This window comes from Python bivittatus, unplaced genomic scaffold, assembly GCF_059951505.1.
Source record: "Python bivittatus isolate LINGU-HERP-01145 unplaced genomic scaffold, Pbiv_v1 ctg000110_np1212, whole genome shotgun sequence".
Taxonomy (NCBI): Eukaryota; Metazoa; Chordata; class Lepidosauria; order Squamata; family Pythonidae; genus Python; species Python bivittatus.
In genome coordinates, this window is record NW_028277045.1 from 876,581 (window position 1) to 902,954 (window position 26,374).

Here is a 26,374-nt window from a genome sequence, read left to right on the forward strand (position 1 = left end):
AATTTAGGGCATGTAGTGATGGATACCCTAGCTTGATTGATATGGTTTGTGGGTAAGCTTGCCCATAGTGTGTTTCTGATGGCTTCTTTCCCCACACTTGCTTCTAAATGCATAGCATGCCCTCTTATTGTTTCAAAAGCAATTGGCTAATAGCACAGATTATTGTTTGTGTTTCTTTCTTACCCTGAAATGCTTTTTGCAGGGTTTTGAGAGGTAGTGATGTGTTTCTGGAGGCCTTCTTTTGCTTCCCTTATGTTACGTTATTTCTTATGTCCAGTTTTTCTATTTTCACTTAAAAGAGCAGGAAACCTGTTAGTTATCTAGCATACTTGTATTCGCATAACCATCACACTTCAACTTAAGAATGGAAAGTAATCACCTCTTTTGTTCCTTTCCACATTGTTGGGTTGGCGCTTGCTCTAATTTTTTTGTGGTTGCTACAGATTGGAGGAATTATCATTAGGGATTTTCTCTGACTTTTGGTTTCTCTACCGTCTTAACTCGAGCTTTAAATCTGTCTCTGGTGGAAAGTATGTGATTGAGGGTGGTTATAAATTAAGAGACTAGCTGCTTTCAGAATTGTGTTTGTGAGTGCGTGTGTGTGTGTAGACACGCACATCGACTTTGCTTCATTAAAGAAAGTATGTGATTGAGGGTGGTCATAAATTAAGAGAATAGCTGCTTTCAGAATTGTGTTTGTGAGTGTGTAGACATGCACATCGACTTTGCTTCATTAGAGAATAAAGTCAGTAGATGCACCATATAATTTCACCTGATAAATTACCTTTTGTTTTCATTTAGTTTACTCATAGAGACTCTCATGAATTCCTGTCAATAAGCAAAATACATGTATCCAAAGCAAGAGCTCTGAATATTTATTGGTGTCTTAAAAGAGAGGACTGCTTTTTTCCCCCAAATTTGCTAAATTATTTTTGAGATGTGGATTGATTATCCAAGCAATTGATTAAGTAGGTTCCCCTGGTTTAAATTTGTGAGACTTGCATTTCTGTGATATGAACAGGCGATACACTGTGTTTGTAGCAGCTGTTTATGGTGATTATTATAATTTAAGAAAGTGGCAGAGATCAGTATGAAGTGAAACATATTTTTTCATCTTTTTATTATTTATTTAATCAATGTATTAGCTGCCTCCTCCCCTCAAGCAACTCTAGGTGATTCTGCATAAAGGAAAGTAGTTGTCAAGAAAATATCTTTCTTTTCAAGTTCCTTTTTTCCTTCCTGTTTTTTTAATGTTAGAGATGTTGACTGTCAGTTTAGGAGTTGGTGTTCTATGTATATTTGGTTTGCAACAGTTAGCAACGCTTGGGGTTTTGACTTACATAGAATCTCAGTTTTCAGCTCTAACAGGTTTAGAAATACTGTTTCTAATTAAAATGAATTTGCTTTCATTTCATTCATATATTTTGAAGGCTTATTTTTTAATAGTAGTACAGTAGTTTTCTACCCTCCAAGATATGTTAGGATTTTAAAAGAGCAGGGTTCAAAAGAGCAGAATGAGAATGTAATTTACCTTAATTTCTGCTTATTCATTTTATGCTATTTTACTCGCTTGTATTGCATAAATATTGATAATTCTCTTCTCTCTTTTCCGTGAGGCATGGAAGTTTAGAGTTTAATACAGTTTGTCTTTAATTTTATTTCTTCATTTGTTTGTTTAATAGCCTCTTCAGCTGAATAGGGCAGCTGACCATCAAGTGAAAATATTGGGAGCATAATCCTTTCCAGGTTAAACTATTTTCATTTGGATGATGATTTTTTGTAATTTAGTAGCTTAAGGTTTTAGGATCAGAAATAATCCTTTAAATCAGTTAGCTGTAAAACTGATTTTAATAACATGTTGCTGTTTTGTTTTATGCAGGCGGAACTGACAGGCATCAAGTGGCGTAGGTATAACTTTGAAGGTCATGGAGATTGTGGACCTATTATCTCAGCTCCTGCTCAAGATGACCCAATTCTCCTGAGTTTCATCCGATGTCTACAGGCCAATCTGTTGTGTGTCTGGCGCCGTGATGTCAAACCAAATTGTAAGGAGCTGTGGATATTCTGGTGGGGAGATGAGCCAAACCTAGTAGATGTAATACACCATGAGCTGCACAGTAAGTATTTTTTTTCCTCTTGAACCTAGCTTCAGCTTCAGATCTAATTCTGCACTGAAAGCTTTTCTTCATTGTAGCCTTCGGTGTTTATATACACAGAGATGTATAAAAAGGACATGCATTCTACTTTTTAAATGATGCCCCAGACCAGAAAAAAATTGAATTGGATATGCGAAGGCTTGTGGTTTGGGACATGAGTCCTTTTGAGTAAAATCCAAGTGTGCATATTGAACTAAAGTAGATCAGTGAAGATATAAAGGCTTGGTGACCCTCCATGTAGACACTTAATCGCTAGTTTTAAATCTTTTTTGTTTTTGAATTTATGGGAACAAAATGTGGATAAATTTGTACTTTTGCATGAATATCCAAATCCCCAATCTATTGCAAGTGGTCAAAGGTTTCTTCTCCTTTATGGTGTTTGTGCATACCCAAGTATTGTATGAATTTTGTGATGAACCAGGCCAATATTTGTAACCTAGAGCTAAATGATGAAAATAGAGTTAGTGGGAGGCCTTCACCTAATCTCCCACAGCCATTTTCCCCCAAGACAGTTCAGTGGCTGGATCTTTGGAAATGTCGCTTAATTTTATTACGTTATCCTAAATTAGAGGAGACTTTATGTCATTCAGATACTTCTACAGCACTGGTGGATTGCTTATGTTGCAGTGGACACTAAAAAAAAGGGTATTTGCAGTTTGGCAGCAAGCTGATACAGTGTTGGTTGCTGCCTGGCTGCTTAGGTGAGGAACATCTGGAAAACACATGTCACTGCTGGTAAAAAAAAAAAAAAAAATTAGAGACACCATAGTAAGTTTTCTTACTTTCAGGAGACCTTGTATAAATAAGTCATCTTATGGACAGAAGTGCTTACTCTGCAGGAGCGTAGCCAACATGACAGCATTCAATCACAGCTCATTGCCATTCACAAAATCCGTTATTACGGATCCTTCTGCTATTTTGAAAACTCATGAAATATTATTCCATCATACAGATTCAACCCAGGATGGAGAATATGGTGCAGACAGGCACCACTGTGGCCCTCTTGTACTGTTCCCCGCCCTAAATAAATACAGACAGTAAGAAAGACAGATGTGGAGAGGTGGCATTGCATAAAGCAAGTCATCAGTCTTCAGTATTAGGTTTTATTTCTGAATGTATCTTCTGTTTTTCTGAAAATAAAAGGCTAACTGTAGGCCAGTGCATTTTTGGAAGTGTGTGTGTTGTTCAGATCAAACCTTAGCACTATAAATGTTAATCTTGTCCACCGTTAAATGTGTTATGAGCTGTCTTCCAGTTCTAAGGACCTGGGTTTGTTCAGCTAAGGCTATTGTATCCATAACATTTCTGAAGGAGAGATCCATTCTTGAAGTATGCTGGGCTGATACCTGATTTTGTAAAACACCAGGTGATGGAAGTTTGTGCCTGAAGGGATGCACTCTTCTGTTAAGCTGTGCAGCTTTTGATAGCTACATAACCTTCTGCCATTTCTTCAAATAAGATACTCTTCCACATGTCCTTATTGGTTCTGTAGCTCTTCAAATGGTCTGTGGAGATACACAGCCTGTTTCTGAACTCAAGCAAGTCTGCCATCAAACATCTTCACAACACCTAGCTAAAGACAGTCTAAACCTTGCTCTGAATAGGTGCAGCATTTTTGTTCTAGAAGCCAAACACAAAAATGGAAGCTTTCTCGTTGTGTTACCCCTTTGCAGCTTTTCAAGAGTGCCACCTTCTTTGATTATCAGGTGAAAACTCTTCTATTATTATAAAAATAATGCTGCATTTGTATAATCCTGGCTTAAAATGAAACAAAAGTGACCTTTTTGGTTTGGCTTTTTTAATGATTGGTGATTATAGTTTTGGATTGCCTTTTGTAAGCTGCTTTGTTTGCTGATGAGCAGGATAAAAATATATATTTGACTAAATAAATTAAAACAAGTGAGCTGTTTAATCTGCGAGGTGAATGGCTGGGGTAGACCATCTGTGGCCTTCCAGATGTTGAAATATCTCTCTCCATCTCCCTCATTGGAAATTCTGCTGACTGGAATTACAGTTCACATCTAATGGGTAACAAGTTCCTCTCTTCCCCCTTGGTGCTTGGTCCAACAGCGAGACAGTAGTGACTGTCCAATTCTAGTGAGGTAGGCATTGCATGACATCACGCGCAATGCCTTTCACTGTGTCTGGGTTGCTGTTGTAGAAGCCAGACCCTTGTTTCTGTTTTTCTTGAACTCCTCTCTGTGACATTCCCGTGTTGTCATCTTTTGGTCTTTATAAAATAAATGACTTCATGAATACCAGATTGTTTTCTTGGCAAAGAACCTGGGAAATCTCTGAATAGGGATGATTTTCATGTGCCTCTTGGCCTGTTTGATGCAGGTAGCGCTGCATTCATTTATCATGAAAAGAAGGGCTCTGAAGTGCTGCATCACGAGTTCCACGGATGTTAATTTTTTATGAGGCACCTGTTTGAAATGGCAGCATGGGCGTCATTCCTATTTACCCAGCTAAGGTTTAATAATATGTTTTTCTCTTTATGTGATGTAGCCTATTTATTTTTCAAGTGCAGTTTGGGGCTGAAGAGTGAATACTTATTGGAAGGAAGGAAACCTTATTGGAAGGCAAACAAGCTTACTGTTTTGCCTTCCTGCTATCGAAAGGTGTCTCTGGCTTCGGTGTGATGCGTTAAGTAACCGAGTGGTAGTAACTTGGTGTTTGCTGACATTAATTGTAAATTGAAAAGCATGCAACATCTGGGAGTTGAATTTGTCATTTCGTGTCTGTATGAGTATTTCTGCATGCCATATATTGGAATGTAATGGATTTTGAAGAAATAATTACATCGCCCGTTGTTGGTAGAAATTTATATAAGATAACAAGCACTTTCCTGTTAAGGATGTCTTCTGAGAAAGAGAAAAGGGAAGTTTATAGAAATAGATTTAATACTGGGAAGGTTTTTTGTTTTTTGTTTTTTTTTGAAAGGGAGGGGAAATAGGCATCAGTAGAAAGAAAGTTGACTTCTCCTTAAGTTTTTTGGTATAAACATTGAGTATACTCGTGGCCCAGTTCTTTGTTCTTTGCTTTTGAACCAAAGATATGAGGAAAGCCCTCTAGGAGATACCAAACTAAAAGCAACTTTCTTGGGGAAGACCTACTTTGTTCAGCCCAGGGTCCTTTCATGTAGGCCTGTGGCACTCCTTGAAAATCCCTCCCCCCAGGTGGATTGTGACCAGATCTTTGCATGATTGAATAATGTTAGGTCAGGGTTTCTCAACCTTGGCAACGGCTGGCTGGGGAATTCTGGGAGTTGACACTCACACATCATCAAGTTGCCAAGGTTGAGAAACCCTGCATTAGGTTGACCAAAATAAATATTTATACTATGTAGATTTTACAGGTTATATTTACTTTTTCCAATTGTTAAGTGCATTTTAATTTACATTTTTGATGGGGGGGATTACTTAAGAGTACTTCAGATGGTTTGAATGTTTATAATCAAGCACATTCCAGGTTTATGTTACAAGTTCTTTTTATTGGACCACTTTTATATGTATTAAAATATGACCTCACCATTGTAGCATATGCTTCCATTTACTGTTAAAATTTTATGGGGAAAATGAAGATTCTTATGGTTGCCATTATTATTTAATAATCCATTTCATATTGCTTCTGGTGCTCTTATATATACATATATCTCAGGAACAGGAGATACTAACTTGGAATGTTATTGAAAATAAGGGTATAAATCCCTTAGAAAATAAATCACTTTGTATTGTGCTATCAGTGTGTATTGAACTTCATGGAGTACAAGAAGAAAGACCTTGCTCCAAGGAGTTTACAGTGTAAAATTCAACACAGGATATAGTAGAGAGGGTCTGGAGCAATGATGGTGAATCTTTTGGGCTCAGTGTATCAAAAATTCAGAAAATGCTTAACTTGACTCTGCTGGAGTGTCACCCCCTCCCCTGAACAAAAGAGAAATAATTCTTTACATATTCATTTATTTAAAAAAAAATACAGCCACACCACATGTGTGGTGGCTATGCATTATACAAAGAAACATCAAATAATTACAAAAATGAAATACGAGTAAAACAAACTCAGTTTCTTTGGTAACTCAAGCCGGGAGAATAGTTGTTGGGTGTTGGTGAACACTAGTGTGTTACCCAAAACGTTGTGGCATGTCACCTTTGACTCACGTGTCATAAATTTGCCATCACTGGTCTAGAGGAAGAGCCAAAGAACTGATGGGTATGCAGTTGGTTTTCTACATACGATTTTACTTACTTGCAAACTGTTTTATGAAGAGAATGGTTGCTGCTGAGCATCATCCTTTTTACAACGCTTGTAGTTAAATATGAGCTAGGCACACATATAACATAGTTTTATATAGCCATCGTATAGTTTGTGAACTCTCACTAGCTGCTGGCTTGTACATTCAGTCAGCTTTCTAGATAGTTAATATCTCTATCTTTCCTTGGTACAAAAAGCAATATAAAGCTGTCATTAGATTATTATAAGAGAATTCTAGTTTATGAGTGCTAATAGGGAGTTCTGTGTTTATAGGTAGAAGCAGGCTTGCTTTCAGCTCTGATTGTTACCATGTGAAAACACAAATATTGATTACTGGTTACTTTGGGTGAGGTTGAGTTCAAATCTATATTGTTGAAATATATCCTGAAGTGTTTTCCATTATCCCCAGATTTCTGTGAGTAGGTTAATTTCCCTGAGAAGGAACATAGCTGTCTAGATATATGACCCTTTGATAATGACTTCACAGGCTGAAAGTTTCAGAGCATTTATGTTCTGATCAGTTCAGTTTTATTGTTAATATCCCAAAGTATTGTTCATGTGGTAACAATACTTCTGCACATCAATTATATTTTGGCCTCCTTATACTCTGACATCTGGCTGACATCTTAGAAGCAGAATAAGCTACTCTTTGGCAAAAACTAAAGCCTTTGTGTAGTGTGTGGGGCACTTCCTGGATATCTTATTTCTTTGCCATCTGTAGCAGAGTTCCTGTATATTCTGTGTATTTATATTTAACTTCCTTCCTTCCTCAGGAAATGAGAACATAGAATTCAGAAAGATTTTAAAAAAATGTTTGGAGTTTTTTTTGCAGCTGATTAAGAGACACTTAATATTTAAAATGCACCATAGGGTGACTTAATTTCATTTCATTTTTTTTTAATTGGTAAATTTAGATAATATGTTGATGTATTTGTGGAGCTGTGAGACAGGAAAATGGAATTGCCTAGTCTTTGGGGGGCCTGTTTCATACCACACTTCTGTAACTGTCACTTCTGTTGATCAAAATGGATTAGTCTTAATCAAGGCAATTTAAATCAGAAAGAACAAGTGCTGATTTAAATAAAGTGCCCTAACCTCCTAACTGATATCTTTCCTGATCAGGCATGCCTTCTTGCATGGTTGTTATAACAATTAAATATGAATTTATGAAGGCACTTTATTACATAAATTTTCTTTGTGACATTTTCATTGGTCCCAGCCAAATGAAAGTATTACTTAACTGTGCATTTGGATTTATACTATGAGATGGTTTGATTCTATTATTCTTGTAGAGAGCTGCACTCCAGGACCTTAGGAAAGGCTTTGTCCACTTTCACTCCACACCATCTTTTAAAACTGGAAATGGCAGGATAGCACTTGAGATCTTTGAACTGCGCTATTCCCTAAAAGTCATGCTGGAAACTAAACAAGCCTGGAATATAATTTCAAATCTCTGGGGCAGTGTTTCTCAACTTGGCAACTTCAAGATGCGTGGACTTCAGCTCCTTGAATTCCCCAGCCAGCATGGGAGGGAGTTGAAGTCCACGCATCTTAAAGCTGCCAAGGTTGAGAAACACTGTTCTGGGATATGCTACTCACAAGTCTTTTGCATGACAGATTATTTTGTTAGGAGAAGAACTGTGAAACTGAAGAGTTCTGGTGGCCACTGATCATAGGTTCAAGAAGCTAAGCAAATTCCCTTACTTCAGTTCATCTTTCCAAACTCTGGTTATTACCTTGCACCTTTGTACCCTGAATGGCTGGTTGTTTCCCTTTCCAAGGGCAGGAGTCAGGTTCAGTAGCTGGGTTTCATGGAGTTATAACATGTGCTCTTGGTTTTTTTTTTTTAATACTATATTGTAGCTTGAAGGAAAGAACCTGTAGAGGATTCTCCTTTGTGCAGCTTTCTTCTGCATCCCTTCAGTGAATCTTACCGTAGAGGACCAGGGAAGTGTTGAAGGAGAGGAATGCATTGCGATGTGTTTTCCCATGCAGGGAAAAGTCCTTATATATTTTATTTAGAAACAAAACAAAAATTATAAAAAGAAAACAAAGTATGCATTCTATGGTAATTACTTAAGTGATACTTGTATTTTTGAGAGGAGGGGTTTGTTTGGGGGGGGTTAGTTTCTAATTATATACTTCAGAGAACAACAACAAACCCTTGTCAGATTCAACAACAAATAAACACGAATTATGGGGAATTGTTTCAATATCATAGCTTAAACCTTGCGATCTAAATGCTTGAAAGGAATTGAGAGAACTATTAAATGTGGTTGGAATTAGTTAGAGGGTTGAGGCTGAACTGAAGTCCAACTTCTGAAAGTAAATAAAATCAATGCTTTACCACAGGCAAGTTACTGAACCATGTAATTAGTTTTTTTCCATGAAAATAAGACATTATACCAAGGGAGCAGCAGAGCAGTATTTATTCTAGTTATGTGAAAATTAAACAATCATTAAAAGAGTGTTTTTTTTTTAATTGCCTGAGGGGGAACTCTAATCAGGAGGTTGTCCCTCCCTCTCCCTGCTTTTTTGCTATTTATTGGGGAAATTAGAGCAATATCTTATATAAGTAGATGTTGATTTTGGAGAATATATTTTTTTTTCTGGTGAAATGAAGTTATTTAAATGTGTAAAAGAAATCTGTGTTAGCTTCTGGTATGATCTGGATTGAGGGGCTTCATTGTTCATGTCTGTGTAGTGAACAGTGATTTTATACAAGTTTGAAAAGGATAGGCCTGTGCAGAAAAAGTGACAAAGAACCTTATAAGACCTTAAATTTATTAGTCTTGTAAGGTGACACAAGACACGTTGTTTATCCTGTTTAAAAGCACATCTAACTAATCTTACAAATAGATGAGCTGTTAACTTGGAATGTGCACTTTCCTGTTACAACCAATAATTATTGCTCTTGGACAGATTTGTCCAAGAGTCAAGTCTCCAGGAAACATGTTGTCATAAGTCTCAAATGTGGTGTTATGCATTTTATTTTCTACATTATGCTAATGTGAAATGTTAATGTTTTGGTCCCTGAGCAGCGGTAATGTTATTTCAGTCCTGGGAATTTTGCCATAGATTCTTATTTCTTTGGACATCAGAGATTAAAGCATAACTCTTTTTTTACACATATGATATCCATCCAGTTTTGATATGTTTTGTTCTCTTTTTATGTTTGTTTTAAACTTGTTTGTATGCTACCCAGAACTGCTGTGAGTTGGGTGGCCATACAAGTTGAATGAATGAATGAATGAAGGTTTACACAGTGCAGAATGGGATACATTTAATTGTTGTCTGTGCAATCCAGATCATGACATTGAAAACCAGTCTGCAATCATGCAGAATGCAAAAACTTTTCCAGAGGGAAATCTATTGAAAATTTAAAATGGGCCAATTAAAAAGCAATCCAGACCAGTTTATGGAGCTATTTCAAGCAAAATTTTAGTATGCGCTGTAGAATCACGTGTAAATCTGTTCTTGAAATGAGGCAATCTGTTTCTGTGATCACACCCTGTGACAATTTTTAGAAGAAATATTTGTTTGTAGAAGGCTGTCATGTTGTATGACAGCCTTTTAATTCCATGAAATATTTCTCCAGGCTACTTCCCAATTTACTATTTCAGATTGGAAAGCTTTACATACTGTTTGTCTGCTTTTGAAGAAATTATTGCTTTGAAGAATTAACCTAATTATGCTTGTATATGTGTGAGAAAAAACAGTTTTTGCTGAGTAAGCAAGGGTAAACCCTCTTTTGAAATCATTGATTTGATGGGGCACTCCTATAACACAAAGTTGTAAACTGGGAAAGTTGTTCTACCCAACTATTTTTTTGATGCCAAGTCTGTAATGAGCTATAAAGTGTTCTCTCAAAACCTCTGTATCTCTTTGACCAAGTTAACTGAAGTATGGATTATCCAGAATAAGTAACATGTGCATATAGTCATGATAGGTGAATTTTGAAATGCATTTTGTGCCAGAATAAACTTTATTAAAGAGAGGAGAGGAGAGGAGAGGAGAGGAGAGGAGAGGAGAGGAGAGGAGAGGAGAGGAGAGGAGAGGAGAGGAGAGGTATGAAGGTAGTCAAGTATGGAGTTCATATAACTGAACCATAAAGGAATATGATTGACTTTGGCTTAGTGATTTAGACGAATCCAGCTACTGTGGTTTGTAAACCTTGACTTACAGTTTAGTGTTCTACACAAACTCAGCTTATTGTGGTTTATGTAATAAGCTATTACTAAACCAGCTGTATGTGGAATTCAGACACAGAGAGGCCAAATTATGCTGGCCATGTATTGTCCTTCCACTTTGTTCTCTAAGCTTATAGATAGTGTAACTTGACTTTGACCTTGACACTTGAAACATTTAGTTTTCAGTTTAAGATACTGATCTGCCACACAACCATTATTTGTATGGTTTATTTCTTGTTTTTTCATTTTTTCCATATGTTTGCATTAGAAACAAGTATGTTTTTATCTGTATCAGCAGGCTAAGAAGTATATTATTACTTTCTATATAAGTGGTTTCTTTAGTAGTATGTTTTCAGTTAAATCTGTTTTATTGTTTTATTGTTTGATCATTTAACTTACTTGTGTATCCATTCATTATTAAGAAACCTGTTGGATATCGAAGTGTAACTTGAGAGTGAACATGGAAACTAATGCCAATTAATAAAACCCAAGATTGTTAATATAATTGAAGTGTATTATGTTAGTTCATGATTACATAATTTCCCATGCTGAGCTCTTCCTATTGCCTAATCTGTTTTCATGTGAGTAATTAATTGCAAAGCATCCTTCTTTTTACAAACTAATTGAGGGGTATCTGCATTCCCCAAAGTCCAGTAAATTGAAGAGCATATCATCATAGCATATTTCATGTTATTTCTGTCATTACACAAATGATGTAAATTACAATGAATTTGGTCAGCTGCATGCTAAATCTGTTGTTTCAAATTCTGGAAAACCAAGGTTTCACTCTGTCTGCACAGTATCTTGGAGCAAACCACTCCAGCTTGCTTTAAAAACAATGCACAGAGCTGAAAATTTGTACAGTTTAACCACATAAACCAACATGACTTGGCTTTTCAGTTGTAATTCTTTTACGTGTAGAATGCAAATACGTTTTAATGTTTTTCTGAAATCACTGTATGTATTAAATAAGCTGTTACAGAAAATGGAAAACTTGTATTAGCTTTGTATAACGTTACCAAAGATTTCTCCTGGGAATATATGGCTAGAGAACTAGAACTTTTTAAGGGTTGAGTTTATAATAGAAGATCATTCATATAAATATACATACTGCGTATGTATTTTGTATGTATGTGTGTGCCATGTTAATACAAATATGTCAAAGAACTATGTAAAGTATTACAAGGGGTTTTGAACACCTAATGATGTCTTTCTCTTGGTAGGACCAGAGTCTTATGTACTGTATTCTGAAAATTTCCTTCAGTTTTAATTGTGATTTTTTGTTTGACCCAAGGGAAATGCTGCTTGGCAGTTATAACACAAGACTTTCCACAGAACTAGCTGTATGGGATATTTGGAGCTACCAAGGAATTTTGATGTGCTGCATATTTAAAAAAACAAAACAAAACACAGATTTACTACTGAACTTCAAAAATTATGTTAGGAATTTAGTATCAGTTGCATTTGTAATTAAACATGATTCTTTTAAATACATGTCTGTTTGCATTATGTAAGAAAAACTATTCATTATTTTATTTAATCACTATATATACCACCTCCTATGTCATACACATTGTATAATTAAAGTAAGAATAGCATCAGCCATAATAATATAAACTATCAACATGATTATTTAATACTTTTAAATATCTAAAGGGGAAATCACCCAAAATTGCCCATTGTAAGTCCCAATTAAATTAGGAAAGGGCTGCTGATAGAGATGGGTCTTCAACAGATACCTAAAACAACAGAACGTTGATGCTTTCTCCGTGCAAGAAGGGGGCACATTCCATAGAATATGCATAGGTCTCTCTCCACCAGGTAACAAATTTGTAATTTATATGCTATTAGCAAGACTTCCTCATATAATCTTGCCATCTGTCAGGTTCAGCCCAAGAATCACACGAGACAGTCCAGAAGTCAGCTCAGCTTCTTTCTTAGTTTGCACCTAAGAGATAGAACCTCTCAGACTAACTCTAATCCTCCAATGACAGCAACTATAACCATTATGCCCTTAGGGAGGGGCCAGTCTCTTTCTCTTGACCTTCACACAGTCCAGCTGGGGGCTGAGGAGATGCTTCCCTTGGAATGTCTCTCCCCCCTCCCTGTAACCTTGAAGCTCCATTCCAGAATCCTCCTCACTCATGCCTTCCATCACACCATCAAGACTAACTCAGTAGTCCTTAGTTGCTAATAATTTTAAAGGTATTCTTGGAATAGCTGGAAAGGATTGGGGATCTTGTTGGCATTCTGACATACTACTTGAAGATATAGCTGGGCTGGTGGAAATTGTCTAGGATGTGTACTGGAAGAAATAAAGATTAGTCCTGGGGACATGTCAGAATCCATGCTACAGCAGCTCAAGATGTCAAGGATTGTCAACATGGACATGGAGTTTTCTAGTTTATTACAGGCAGTCCTTGAGTTACATCCATTCGTTCAGTGACCATTCAAAGTTACGCTGGTGCTGAACAAATGGTAGTTACGTCTGGTCCCTGAAGTTATGGCTGTTGCAGTGCCCCTATAGTCACATGATTAAAATTTGTGCACTTGGCAGCCTGCCTGGACTTACAACTGCAGGAGTGCTTCAGCTTCTCCCACCTACCTATCCCGCCCCCCCAACTCTGCTCTTTTGGCCACCCTGCGCTTGCTGTCCCTGCTGCCCCTGCTGGCCTCGCTACCCTGTGCCTGCTGGACCTGCCAGCCTTGCCATCCCCAGCTGACCTTCGCCATCTTCCTGCTGCTGCTGCTGCTGCTGCTGCTGAGGTGGGCCATGCCTGGCCTTTCACGAGGCAGCTGCTGGCTGTTCTTGTTGAAATCATGCACGTGAAGGCCACACGCAATTTAGACGATGCTACACACAATTTGGACAAGGGGCAAGCACAGCCTTGGGAAGAAGGCCTAGTTCGGCCATCCTTTTGCCTTCTGCTCACTGAGATGATCGGGAACAGGTCTTGATATTCTTCTTTACGACATCTGTTCAGGTTCAGCCAGACCATCAGCAAATTCTTTCAGTCTCCTAGGATGCAATCATTCTTTCCCTGGAGCTTTCAATGTATTTACACTTAGTAGGTACTCCCTGACTATATTTCTGTCAAGCTCAACAAATGGTGCTCTTTCAACCAGCTTTTCACAAATTCCCAGTGGAATGCATATCCTGTTCCCAAGGAAGACTAACCAAAATTGGAGCTGAGTAGTTCTGCTGACGTGTTAGTGCGGGATTGTATGGCTGTATTATCTGTTCTAGCATTGGACTGTATGTCCAGGCAGTCTGTTCTAGTATTGGATCTAGTATGGTGAGGCAGAAACCGAACATGGAATGCTTCTGCTTTCCTGGTTTTAGCTGAAACAAAACTTTCAGGGATCCCAGGTTATTTTTCAGGATGAATTGATCAAGGCTGGTGTTTTCACCTCTGTCATTCCCCTCCTCACCTCAGCAACTCTCCCAATTTGGCATATTTTACCTGTCCATCCACCCCAAGCTTCCTGGGATTTCTCCTCTCTGAATCCCATCAATTGACACCATCAGTACCCCAGATCTGTGTATCTCACTGGCCTGCTCTCCCCTGACTCTTCCCAGTGTTTTCCCTTCCCATAGCTGCACTGAGTTTTCCCCCCACTTCTGCCTGGAATAACTCTGTTTTGATGTTTATCTGGAACAAAAAGGCCCATTTTTGTCTGTATCTAGACCCAATTCAGATGCTTCAACGTAGGCACAGATCACCCCAGAAACAGCCCTTTCATGCATGGAGCTGCTTTTTTTCCTAATCCTTCGTGAACATGTTTGAAAAAGACCTTTTTGTTCTAGGCATCCCTTGCTAATTTCAGGTCATTCTGGGTTTTAGCTATCCCAGTGCTGTCTCTAAAAGTTGAGATACCTGTATCTTCTTTCATAACCTTTCCCTTTTTCTTTCTCCAATGTGTGTGTGTGTGTGTTTAAATCAGATTTTCACTAAGGTATTTGTACAACTACACTGACCCTTTCCATCCGCTTCCCCTTTTTCCCCCTCTTTGGAATGTTTACTTTGTAATTGTACTTTTAGCATATCCGTTTCCAAATACATTCACTGTCTTAGGCTGCTATTCCCACAGTGTCCTGCTGTGGAATCCTACTTACCACTGCTCAGTGTTTATTAAAATCTGCCTTTTTGAAGCCCAAGGTATACATTCAAGTATGTTCAGCTTTAGTTGTGTTTCAGATCCTGGTCACTTCCTCCCTAAGTTCCAAGTCCTTTTACTTCTCATTGTTTCTTTTTAGTTAGGATCAAGTTAAATTAAAAATAGCTGATTTTATTGGGGCTTCTTCCACCCTTTAAAGGAGGACATGGTTAGTAGGATCAGGAATTTCCTGCAAGGGTCATGTTTGGCAGAATTTGTTTCTCCATAAATACTGAGGTAGTTAATGTAATTTTAAAAACTGCCAAATCTGCCAAAATAAAGAAATCTCTCACTCTTACGGAAATAGCTAGAGATGGGTTTGGACCCCCACCTAAAGATAGTTCATTCCACTTCTTTACCCTGTCATAGAAAAAGGCCTTCTTTTTCCTGTCTAAATTTTTGTTTTTGTTTGCTTGTTTTTGTTTTTCAATGTTTGCTTTTTTGGAACATGAAACGAGGTTTTATCATGTTGTAAATGGCACCTTAACTACATGTTTCAGGCTGTAAAATATTGACTATGCCAAATTTAGCAACTTAGATTAGGCTAAGACAAATGCTCAGAAGCTGCTAAAATAATAGTTGGATATGCTTGCATCTTCTTTTTAAAAGACAACTAGGAATTTTATTCCAGCTGAAAATTCCAAGTTGTTTTTAAAGGCTTCCCCATGTAAAATTTGCCACAGTGGGAGAAGTGTAACATAGGTGTGGGGAATGTGTAGCTCTCAAGATGTTGCTGAACATCATGTTCCATCTGTCCTGAGCAGTATGACCAGTGACAATAAGTTCTGGGAATTGTAGTTATATCAGGAAGGCCACCAGTTTCTCAACCCTGAAGGTTTTAAAGTAAACATCAGTCTCCATTACTCTTTCTTGGAAGTCCTACTAGTGTCACCTCTAACTTCTCGCCTAACTTGTTAGTGCTCATCAACTTGATGATAGCCTCTAGAGACTGGTTTAGAACAGGTCATCAGTTCCCAGGATAATGAAATGAACAGAGCCAAGTACCTTCAGCATATTGAGGAATTTCAACTGTAAACTTCACGATAATTCTGCTTACTGATTCTGTCTGAAATTAAACCATTTCCATAACTACGCAGAGCCTGATGGAACTCCACAAACCAGTTCTGTGGTGCTCAGCTAGCAATCCGTAGAGTCTTATTATATGTATTTTTTTTTATCTGATCTTGTTCCAAGTCTGTGAGTCACGTTACAGTGAAGGAGAAATGTTCTAGAACCATGAAGCTTTCTAACCTCTTGCAAAAACATCATCATCATTGAGAAAAGTTGCCAGAGTTGGAATAACTAATTTCTCCTATGATGGAACCGCTATCCTAAGTAGTGTAAGCACACTTTTTATAAACAGCATTTAGTTGCTTCTAACAAATCTTTTCCTCGATCACATGCTAGTTGCCAGTAGACTTTTAAGCTATTATATCCCCCAAACTGTTAAAGGAGGGAATGTCAGCCCTTGAAGGTAGACCAGATTGGGGAACCAGTGCCAGAATCTTGCAAGACTGAATGTGCTCCCCCCTCCCTGCCGGTCACTTTATCTTCATGTGCCGGAGACGTTTACTCACATTACATAATTGGACTGGGTGCAGGTCTCTTTTATCTGACTGTTTCCTTGGTAGCAGCTCTCCCATCTGTCCTTCAGGGCCATTCCCGCTACCCTCTACAGAGGGGTCTTCTGAATATAAAGACCCATATTTTTTCACTGATCGAAGCCTCTGGATTCAGACATCACATTCAGCTATTATTTGTTTGGTTTTTCTTATGCCTCACTTTCAGAGTTGGTATTCTATTAAATACAAAATGTTGTTTATTTATTTGTTTGGGCATTTATTTATATCTTGCCTTCCCTCCAGAATTTCAAGGTGGTATACCTGGAGCTCCTTCTTCCTGTTTTTCCCCCTAGCAACATCCCTGTCAAGTTAGGTGGGCTGAGACAGAGTGACTGGTCCCATATCACCTAAAATACTTCTGTGACCCCCTCAGTCACAGAAGCATACTAGGTGATACAGGACCAGCCATTCTCTCTTTCAAGTAGTTACTCCATGCCTCATCCAACATCTTACTTGCTATACCACACTTGTTAAACTATAGTTAAGCAAACTGTGGCTTAGTGGAATGTGTGAACATTGTTTCTTCAAGCTGAAGTGTCTCTTGACTCAGAGTTCTATGAGGATTGGTTGAGTTACAGGAGTTAAAGGAGTAACACAAAAACAGATTTTTGTTGGTAGAACGGCTAGCAACTCAAACGAAAATTAAGAGCTGACCTTAACTTTTACTAGTTCACTTTTCTTTGAATGACTGATTTCTTTGAAAAGGTCTTAGATTTAGATTTTCTTTAGATTTTTTTTTAAATCCTGCCTTTATTATTTTTATAAATAACTCAAGGCGGCGAACATACCTAATACTCCTTCCTCCTCCTATTTTCCCCGCAACAACAACCCTGTGAGGTGAGTGTAAGAAACTATTAATCCCCTCCCCCCCTTTTTGAAAGGATGCTATGAGCTTTTGAAGCTGCAATTCTGTATGCTCTTGCTTGGGAATTTAAGCTGTTAATAGTTTGTGGGATGAACTTACAGCGAGAGTCTGGCTGTTAGTTATTAAAAGCAAATATCTTGGAAAGGCGACAACTGCTTACCGGGCAGAAATTTCTTATTAAAAACAATTGTTGCTTAGGTGGATATTTATTAGTCACAGGTCCCTTTTCGAAAAGACAATGTGGGCAGTTTGGAAAAGGCCTCTTTTCGTACTAAGCAAAAACAATGCTGGGAGAAAGTGAGTTCTAATCCTGCCTTAGGCACAAAGCTAACTGGGTGACTTGGGGCCAGTCCCTCTCTCTCAGCCCTAGGAAGGAGGAGGCCAGGGTGAACCACTTCCAAAAAGGTTGCCAAGAAAATTGCAGGGATTTGTCCAGGCAGTCCCCAGGCATCAAGACTGACATGAAGGCACCAAAAAAAGGATCCAGACTCGTGTAGTGGGTAGAAACAGGGAGACTGTGAGTTCTAGTCCTGTTTTGGGCACAAAGCCAGCTGGGAGACCTTGTGCCAGTCCCTCTCTCTCAGCCCTAGGAAGGAGAAGGCCAGGGCAGACCACTTCCAAAAAAATTTTTTTTTTGCCAAAAAGTAGGGAATTGTTCGGGAGACAAGACTGATTTGAAGGTTAACAACGACAACAACGACTCCCATGTGCGGTGTTGGGGCTTTTTTGAAAATGCTAAATGCTTAATGGGGTAGTACCAGATGAAGCAAACAGGGTGGAACAAGAAACCAGCTTGGCACTTTTAGCTTGGCATGGCGTTCAAGGTGGACTCCAGCTTGGGGGTGGGCCAGACTGCAGACAAAGGGGATAATTTGCCATCTCCTTTCCTGTCACCTTTAATCCTGGCTTTTGGCACACTTGGGGCTTTTAAATTGCGGCACATTTAATGAAGCTTCAATGCAAATATTTCAGCTGCTGCCTCAACAGTTCTGGAAAAGCGATGAGAACACAGATGACCTAGTTGTCTTGTAAAACGCGTTCTAATCTAGACCCACGTCGCAAACAAATGCCATTGCACTGAACTAACTGGGGATGGCTAATTTTGGAAAGAGGCTTCACTGCATTCGGTGAGGCTTGGCCCCAAAATACATATTTATCAAGCTACAATCTGAACGAGTGATTTAGGTCCTGTCTGCTTCTCTTCAGCCTGGTTGAGAAAGTAACGGTCATAGCCATGGAGAACTAGAGTTTGAAATGTAGGGAGATCTTTTGCTGAAGTGGGCTTTCAGTTGTATACTTCAGGAGAGGGGCTACAGCTGTGACTAGAGTATTTCTCTGTATTGTTTCATGGCTGTTCTTTAAACACTGGTTACAGCAGTGTTTCTGAACCTTGGCAGCTTTAAGATGTGTGGGCTTCAACTCCCAGAATTCCCCAGCCAGCATGGCTGGCTGGGGAATTCTGGGAGTTGAAGCCCACACATCTTAAAGTCCCCAAGGTTCAGAAATGCTGGGTTAGAGAGTGAATTTTTCTAATGTTTTCTTTTATACCTTACATTGCTTGTTGTTCTGACAACCCTTTCTGTTTTTATCAATTCTGTAAGGTGGTTTCATTTTCTTAGGTAGAACATAACCACAACCTGAAGAACTTTTTTTTTTTAAATTAAAATTTCAAACACCTAGCTCTTTCTGATCCCTCAAAATGGAGGGTTGAGTTTCCCCTAATGTTCAAGAGCTTTTGAAATGTGAAACACCACCTTGTACAATTTGCAAAAAATAAGCACTTTTAGATAAAGCGAGTAGAGCACCTTTTTATTCTCTAAATGGATTTAACCTTTAAAAAACTGCCTTACTTTGAAAACATGAGTGTATCTTTGGAATGGTCTGTCATTTATGTGTATCAGTGTCTGTTTTACTTGTGGATCTAAATCTTAAATTCCTATACTGAAATTTCACTTGGCAACATTAGATAGAGTTGTTATTTTTAGACTTGTTGCTTTAGATTGGTTGACTCTTTTTTATATAGCTCAGTCTTGGCTGTGTGTGCATGCGTGTGTGTGTCTACACAATGCAGTAAATGGGCTCACACAACAGCTCAACTACTGAAAGTAGCGTGCATTTGTTTGTCTAAAGATGTATCACAGGTCATCTCAGCTCATTCAGTCATTGTAATGACCTGAAATCAGTGTTTGTGTATGTATCTGTGCAATAAATGTCCACTGATTTGGCTCAGTTTACATCGTGTGTTATTGTGATGTAAACCTGATCAGAAACCACTTTCACAATATAAGCGAGGGAGCAAATGATGATTGTTCTCCTGCAGGACTCTTATCTGCTTGGGGTATGGGATGTATTTGGTAATAAACAAGGGTATTACAGCCCCCTGCACTTGGTCATTTTGTAAGTTTCCTTTTTCTTAAAAAAGTGCATGTTGAAAGAATTCTTTAGCTGTTCAATTCCCCCATAATAACCATTCAGTGTTTTCTTTCAAGCAGTAAAGAAGAGCAAATTTGCCTTTCTGTTCCTACACTGCTCTTTTACAGAGGTAATCTTTCTCATGTGATACATGTACTAAAATATTACTTTTCTGTGGAGTCCTTGGTGCTCTCTGAGCTTGGTTGTTTGCTTGCAGACGTTTCATTACCTGACTAGGTAAATCATCAGTGCCCTGAGCTCCATATATTCTCTTCTCTTGGATATTATTTTTCTTCTTCCTTTTTTTTTTGGTGCTTATTTATTTATTTTGACTCCAGCGCTGCCTGACTCCAGACGGACTCTGGGTGGTCACAATATTAAAAACAAAAAACAAACAAACAGAAAACCCCCAAATACAAACACATTAAAATAAATACAATAATAAATAAAATGGCAAATCCAGACCACTAACATCAAAACATATGAACCTGTGACAAATGCATCTAACAAGGTGTTCCACCTGCCCTAACTCAAGACATGGGAGAACCACCAGATCTTTAAAGTTTTCTTGAATGCCATTAGAGCCATCTGGATTTCAGGGTGGACCTGATTCCAGAGGGCAGATGTTGCGACAGAGAAAGCATGCTTCCTGGCTCCTGAAAGATAACACTGATCGAGATTTGGAACATGCCCTTAACACTGGAACATAGATAGCAAGGAGCTCCATTTACTCTTGCTGCTTTTACGAAGTTCAGCCTTTTTTTTAATGTATTCCCTGATTCATTACAAAACAAAATGCAAAACATGTGTACATGCAAAAAGGAAAATATTCAATATTTAACATTAAAATAGAAAAATAGACTAAAGTACAATTAAATGCGATATCATAGAATGATGCCAAATGCATATTATGCTTTTATGAGTCTTTGCTACAAAAAAGAGAAATTTTAGCAATTATAATACAATTTTGTTGATGGCTACAAAGAGAAGGGTCAGATACCACTCAAGGTCCTTTCTAGGTATTTTGGAAGGACTGGTGCCGATAAGGTCTTTCATTCATCATTACAAAATCTGCATACAAAGAAAATACGTTGAGGTTTCTATCTCCCAATTCATATATGGGCAGAATTGTTCACAATAGGGATACCCTCCCAATATGTATCCCTAGAAAAGATCAGTTGATAAACTCTATGTTTTATCTTGATTTACTTTTAAGAAGCCAAAGGACAATCCAAAATAATTACAGAGCAAAATTTATGGGCAGCAGATATGAACTACTGCCTATTAATATTCTTAATACAAAAATTAAGACTAGACTTTGGATGGCAATGTTTCTGTATGGCCAGAAAATGTATGGAAAGCCTTAATAATTATAATTCATTAGACAATTTTTGACTTAAAACTACTTTAAATGTCTGAAGGAGAAACTAATATACATGTATAGGTTATTTTCAGTCACTTTGGCGTTCTGAAAGAAGGACACAAAAGCTTTTAAAGCATTTACCCCACCCTACGGTTGAAACTGAAAAGCCAAAGAGGAATACCATATAGCAACAGAGAGAGTCTGCTAACTTTAAACATCTGGAATGTACCAGGAACAGACTATCCTCTGTTAGTATTGAAAACTGAGTTAGGCCCTTGGCATAGTTGAATGATAAAAAGGCTTTATTTGTGTGACATGACTGAGTCAGATTCTCCCCTGGGCAATTGACTTTTCTCTGTATACTGGTAACACGCGGTTGCTACTTAGTCAGCTGGGGAACTCCCATTTTCAGCATCTTCCATGCCATTGCAAAGGAGGTTAGGGGACTAGCGCTTCCTGGTAGAATGTAAATGAGAACTACAGTGGTTTGCTTGGGATTAGCATTGCCTTGGGCATAGTTTTGGGAAGGCTTACCTACCTCATTCCTTTTCTGCCCCTTGCCCATCCTTCCATGGTAGGGGTGGTGATAGGGAGGAGAATGAAAATTAAGGAGGCAAAGGTAGAAGGGCTAGAAAAGTCCCATTTTTTTCAGGGCGGTTATAGGACTTTGTCTCTGCTTTTGCAGGTGGTAACTTCTGTTAATCCTGTTCTTGCATGCCACAGTTGAGTTCAAGGCTGCTCTATCCCTCCGACTAACCCCTCCCATTAACTGAGTTAGGGTATTCATCTGGCACTTCTGGAACATCACGAGCCATTTTCTGTTCTGGAAAGTATCCCTTTGGAAATAGATGAGCCACAGTTTGCTTTGGGGGAAAAACTAGAACGTTCAAGGAACAGGCTGGAAAAATAACAACTAAGCTGTGAAAGCTGAATTCACAGACCTTGTAAGTATTGCTGGACTGACTGAACATTCTTCCCTGAAGCCCAGAATGGCAGATGATAAGATTGATAAGATTGGCTTGTCATCTATGGTTGTAACTCTCGAGGACTCATATACATAGTGGGCATTTGCCTAGATGTAACTAAGATGTACCAGATCATTCCCTGGCCTTTTGAAGTTGATGTAGATGTTGAAAATAGAATGTTTTCTCAGTGTAATTTCTAGATCTCTTTGGGTTTGACAGCACTATGGAACTGAAGCATAACCCTCTTCGAAGGCTATTCATATGCAATTGTTGAGTGTTCATTCGTGATTTTTGAGTGTTCTTTATGTGTGTTCTGTATGTGGCTTAGATTCAGTGTTCCTCAAGCCTACCTCTTCCTCTTCACTGGATCCCTATGATTATGTGAATCAAGCCTGTTTTTTGTTGGAGTCAGCAGTTATACACAGAGAGGCACTTGCTATAATTTCCCACAGCTTTGACATTTTTTTCTTGAAAAGTTGTGGATTTTTAATGTGATTGGAATTTGGTTGAATTTTTCATTCATACTTGGGTTTCTATTAGTATAGTGTATAGTAGCTATCTTTTAGCATATTTTATATGGTGTTTTTCATACTCTTTGTTTCTTTACAAAAGCAAATACTGTAGTTGAATGTGTCAATTTTTATATAGTTAAGAAAGGACAAACATCCTCACCATTTTAGATTATCTTACATCTGTGGCCTCCTAGGTTCGGGTGAGCCTCCATTTTAAGCTACACTTGTCTCAGAGTTAGAATTAGAATAGAGTTAGAATTAGACATGAAATGACATGTAGAAAAAGAGTGCTAAAGACATTTCAGCTTCATTCTGAAATTAGGTTGTTCTGTGGTAAGAGGTGTTTTACATATGATAATTCTTCCGTTGAGATAATTGTGGAAAAAACATGCATGTGCAAAATTAGAGAAAATTTTATCTTTCTGCAAATAAACGAATTGGGAGATCAGAATGTGCAGTGATTTTCCAATTCTTGTGTTTGTGGTAGTGATTGTGTTCATACCACACAGCAAGGCAGGCTTATGTTTACCTACACATGTGCTCAGGAGCTCCATGTGCAATGCTGTCATTTCTTTTGAAGTTGCCATGTCATGTGGAGTCTGATGGTTCTTCTGTCTTGATCAAGATTAAGAAAGTAACATAAAAAAAACTCAAGCCAGTTTTTTTAACATGACCGATTTCACAGATTAATACATATTTGTATAGAGGGGGTATGTATGGATATTATATTTAAGGGCAAAAAAATATCCATGCATAAAATGGTGAGATGTTTTTGCTTAAAATATATGCCTGCTTTGGACAACTTTTTTTTAAAATTTGATGTTCTGAAATTGATTTTCTCTGTAGAATAAAATAGCAAATGAATTTCCAAGGTTGTGGAGCTTCTGTAAATAATGAGTTTCAAAATAATGTTTTTTGTGTGCCAGAATTGTGTAAGGTTTGGGGGAAACTACTTCAGTTCTCTTCTCCTTTGCCTCGAAGCATGATGGATACTTATGAAATTTATGTTTGTTTATTTTATTTATGAGATCTGTCCTCATCCTAATAGACTCTACAGTGGATGCTTTTATATGCAACTCTGACCTCCTTATTTTATAATTTTTATAGAAAGGAAATTAATTGAATAATCCAGAATTTCTCAGAGTTGAAAGAAGTATTTGTAGCAAAGTTTATTTTTATTCATTTGTGTTGGCCAACCATGGCATTTTAGAACAATGTTACCTGTAATGTGGAAAAAAGTTTTTGGATAATCTCTATGGCATTCCAGTTGTTTCAGATGTGATAGAGGGACTATCTTTGAAAATCCAGAAGTGTGATGAAATAAGATACCCTTTGTTTGAGAGCTTTGTTCTTAAATAGGATGACAATAGACTTCAGATCCTCCCTGGCCCCACTTGTTGCTGAATCTAAAGAAATCCCTGTTTTCTGTTTTTTGTGAGTTTGTTCTTGAGACAACCCCTGCTTAATGGCAGTGAGTAGGTGATGAATCCTCTTTACTTCTTTGCCCGCTCACAACCACTTCTTGGAAACAAGTTTCCAGTTGTTGAGATGGCTCATCTTCATCCTTGCTCCGCAACTTACTTAAAACTTCCCATGTACTTTTCAGCACAGTGAACCCAATGGAGGCTGACATTTTCCCTCTTGTTCTTCCAAAGGGTCAGGTCTAACTAGGTATGTATAAATAAATAGGTTTGAACAGGGACCGCATGACTAATAGCTGTAGCAGTAGGTTGCAGGAGCTTTTTTGTGGCTTCATAATATGCTTGACAATTTGTGTAAAAGGGCTTTTAAATCGGAAGAAATGGTGTCGCTCAGATTATTGCAGGCATGAGAAACTCAATAGAATTGAGTGAATGGGTGAGAAATGTGACCCCTTGGTTGCTGCTGTGTTGCCCTGCAGAGGCTTCCACTGTAGACAGAACAGGCTCTCTTCTTGCTGTGTTCAAGAGGCATTTCACTGATTTCTGTCAAGAAGAAAAGCTTTCCTAAAGTAATGCTCTTAAAGCCTTGTAAATGATTAAGATCTGTTATAGCCAGTTGTGTTTTGTTTGGGGAATTGGCAAAGGGACCTCCTTACCAGTTCACTTGGCTTTGGATTGAATAGAAGAGTCAGGGCAGTAGCAGATACCACTTTTTATCTGGCCCATCACCAGTACATCACTTCTATGCTCCTAGTAGGTCCCCCCTACCCCCCTCACTTTCACTGCTGTACTATGATCTATGTGCAGGTAGTTCCTGACATTTCAAAAGTGGCAAATGTTGAGGGAAATATTTTTGTAGTATAGGAATTTCTTTGAGTGACGTCTTAGTGTAACAATTAAAAGGTCATGCAGATATATCATTTCAATGTTTTTATACTTCCAAATAGTCATTTATATACAAAACAGTATTCCCAAATTGAGTCATTTAATCAGATTTACATAGAGCCAACCCAAATTCCTACATATCATTGCTTCATTTGAGGAGGAGCTGTTTGGTGTTTTAACAGATTTGTGCAGATATTCATATTTATACTGCAGTATATTTCTGTTCTATTGTGTCTCTCTTTTCTGCAGATATATCTTTAGTTTTGGAAGTTTTGGCTAGAGATAGAATACTTTGAGACAGCAGTGAACGGCTTGTAATCTTGAATTATAAGCTGGGGAGATGGGCAGCATATAAATTTAATAACTAACTAACTAACTAACTAACTAACAAATATTCATCTAGAAGAAAAGTCTGGATAGAGCTGTGTTGAAGTTTCAGAGCTCCATGTTTTAAGAGCAAAGGCTGGTCGGTGCCTCTTGTCAGAGGTCACCTATTATGTAGATCTGTACAAATAACTGGCAGTGATGATTGTGAATTAGTGTCAGATACAACTGACTCAAAGTGTTTGTGGTAGTGTGACACTATAACTGCTGCTTTAGAGTCTTAATGAAAAGTGTACTGTCTTTTGAAACAAGCCACTCTAGATCCCAATCCTGTTTTCTGAATGAATTTAATGTATGGCTCAGTCTTTTAACATTTCTATAGAGATGAAGAACAGAAATGTCTTCCTGTCTTTCAAAACCAGCTGTATAATTAGTTTTGCATTGCTGTACAGTGATGGCATTTGACAAACAAAAGATAAAACTTAAGTCAATACTGGTCAGCTATCATTAAAATAAATGTCAGGTGTTTATTGTATAATGCTGTAATTATTAGAACAGTAATAACACAGTTTCTCTTCTAAGATATTGATCTTAAGTTAGTAGATCAGACCTAGTGTATATACAAGTGGATTTTGTATGATGGACTAAGTTTAAAAGTGGGTCCCATATCTAAAGATGTTTCAAATTACTTATTCCAGAAGAATACCCACGTTCCCTTTTAGAAACTTTGCAGAGTGTAAGCCATTAGACAAAGTCTCTCTTCTTTGTAGCTATAGACTTGGATGTTTTTTCCATACCACTCTAAGTGGTCTATTTCCACCATGTTTTGATTTTTTTCTGCCATTTTACAGAAGAAACTTGGTCATCTGCTTAACACATAGGAGGGAATGCAGAAGATCTAAATTCTCTAGAAAGAGTTCAGGCCAGTGTTGCTCTTAACTGATTTATTTGTCATGTTTTTCCTTCAAGAATTTCAAAGCAATGAATCCAGGCAGCATTATGGTTGAGTGGGTATTTGAATTTGGTTTTCCCAAGTCTTAGTCTGACATCCTAGTCATTGAATGACACAGGTTTCATTGGTGTGCAGATACTAAGGATACCATTGATATAAGAGTCTTGTTGCATTTGTGGAATAGTTTTACCTGTGCTTAGGTAATGATTATTAATTGATTATATAGATGAAATAGTATCCCAACCTTGTGAGTGTGGGAATATTAATACAAAGTGCCACCATGGTCCCCAGCTCA

The 26,374-nt window shown here is 38.0% G+C and overlaps 1 protein-coding gene across 3 annotated transcripts in view; it reads left to right on the forward strand.

The window, feature by feature from the left end:
- MED13L (mediator complex subunit 13L) overlaps positions 1-26,374 on the forward strand; it is a 150,487-nt gene that overhangs the window by 17,492 nt on the left and 106,621 nt on the right. For all 3 annotated transcript variants that reach the window (XM_088136647.1, XM_088136646.1, XM_088136648.1), the window contains exon 2: positions 1,880-2,117. In XM_088136647.1, the coding sequence (XP_087992773.1) occupies positions 1,880-2,117 (238 nt within the window). The remainder of the gene's footprint in view (positions 1-1,879; positions 2,118-26,374) is intronic.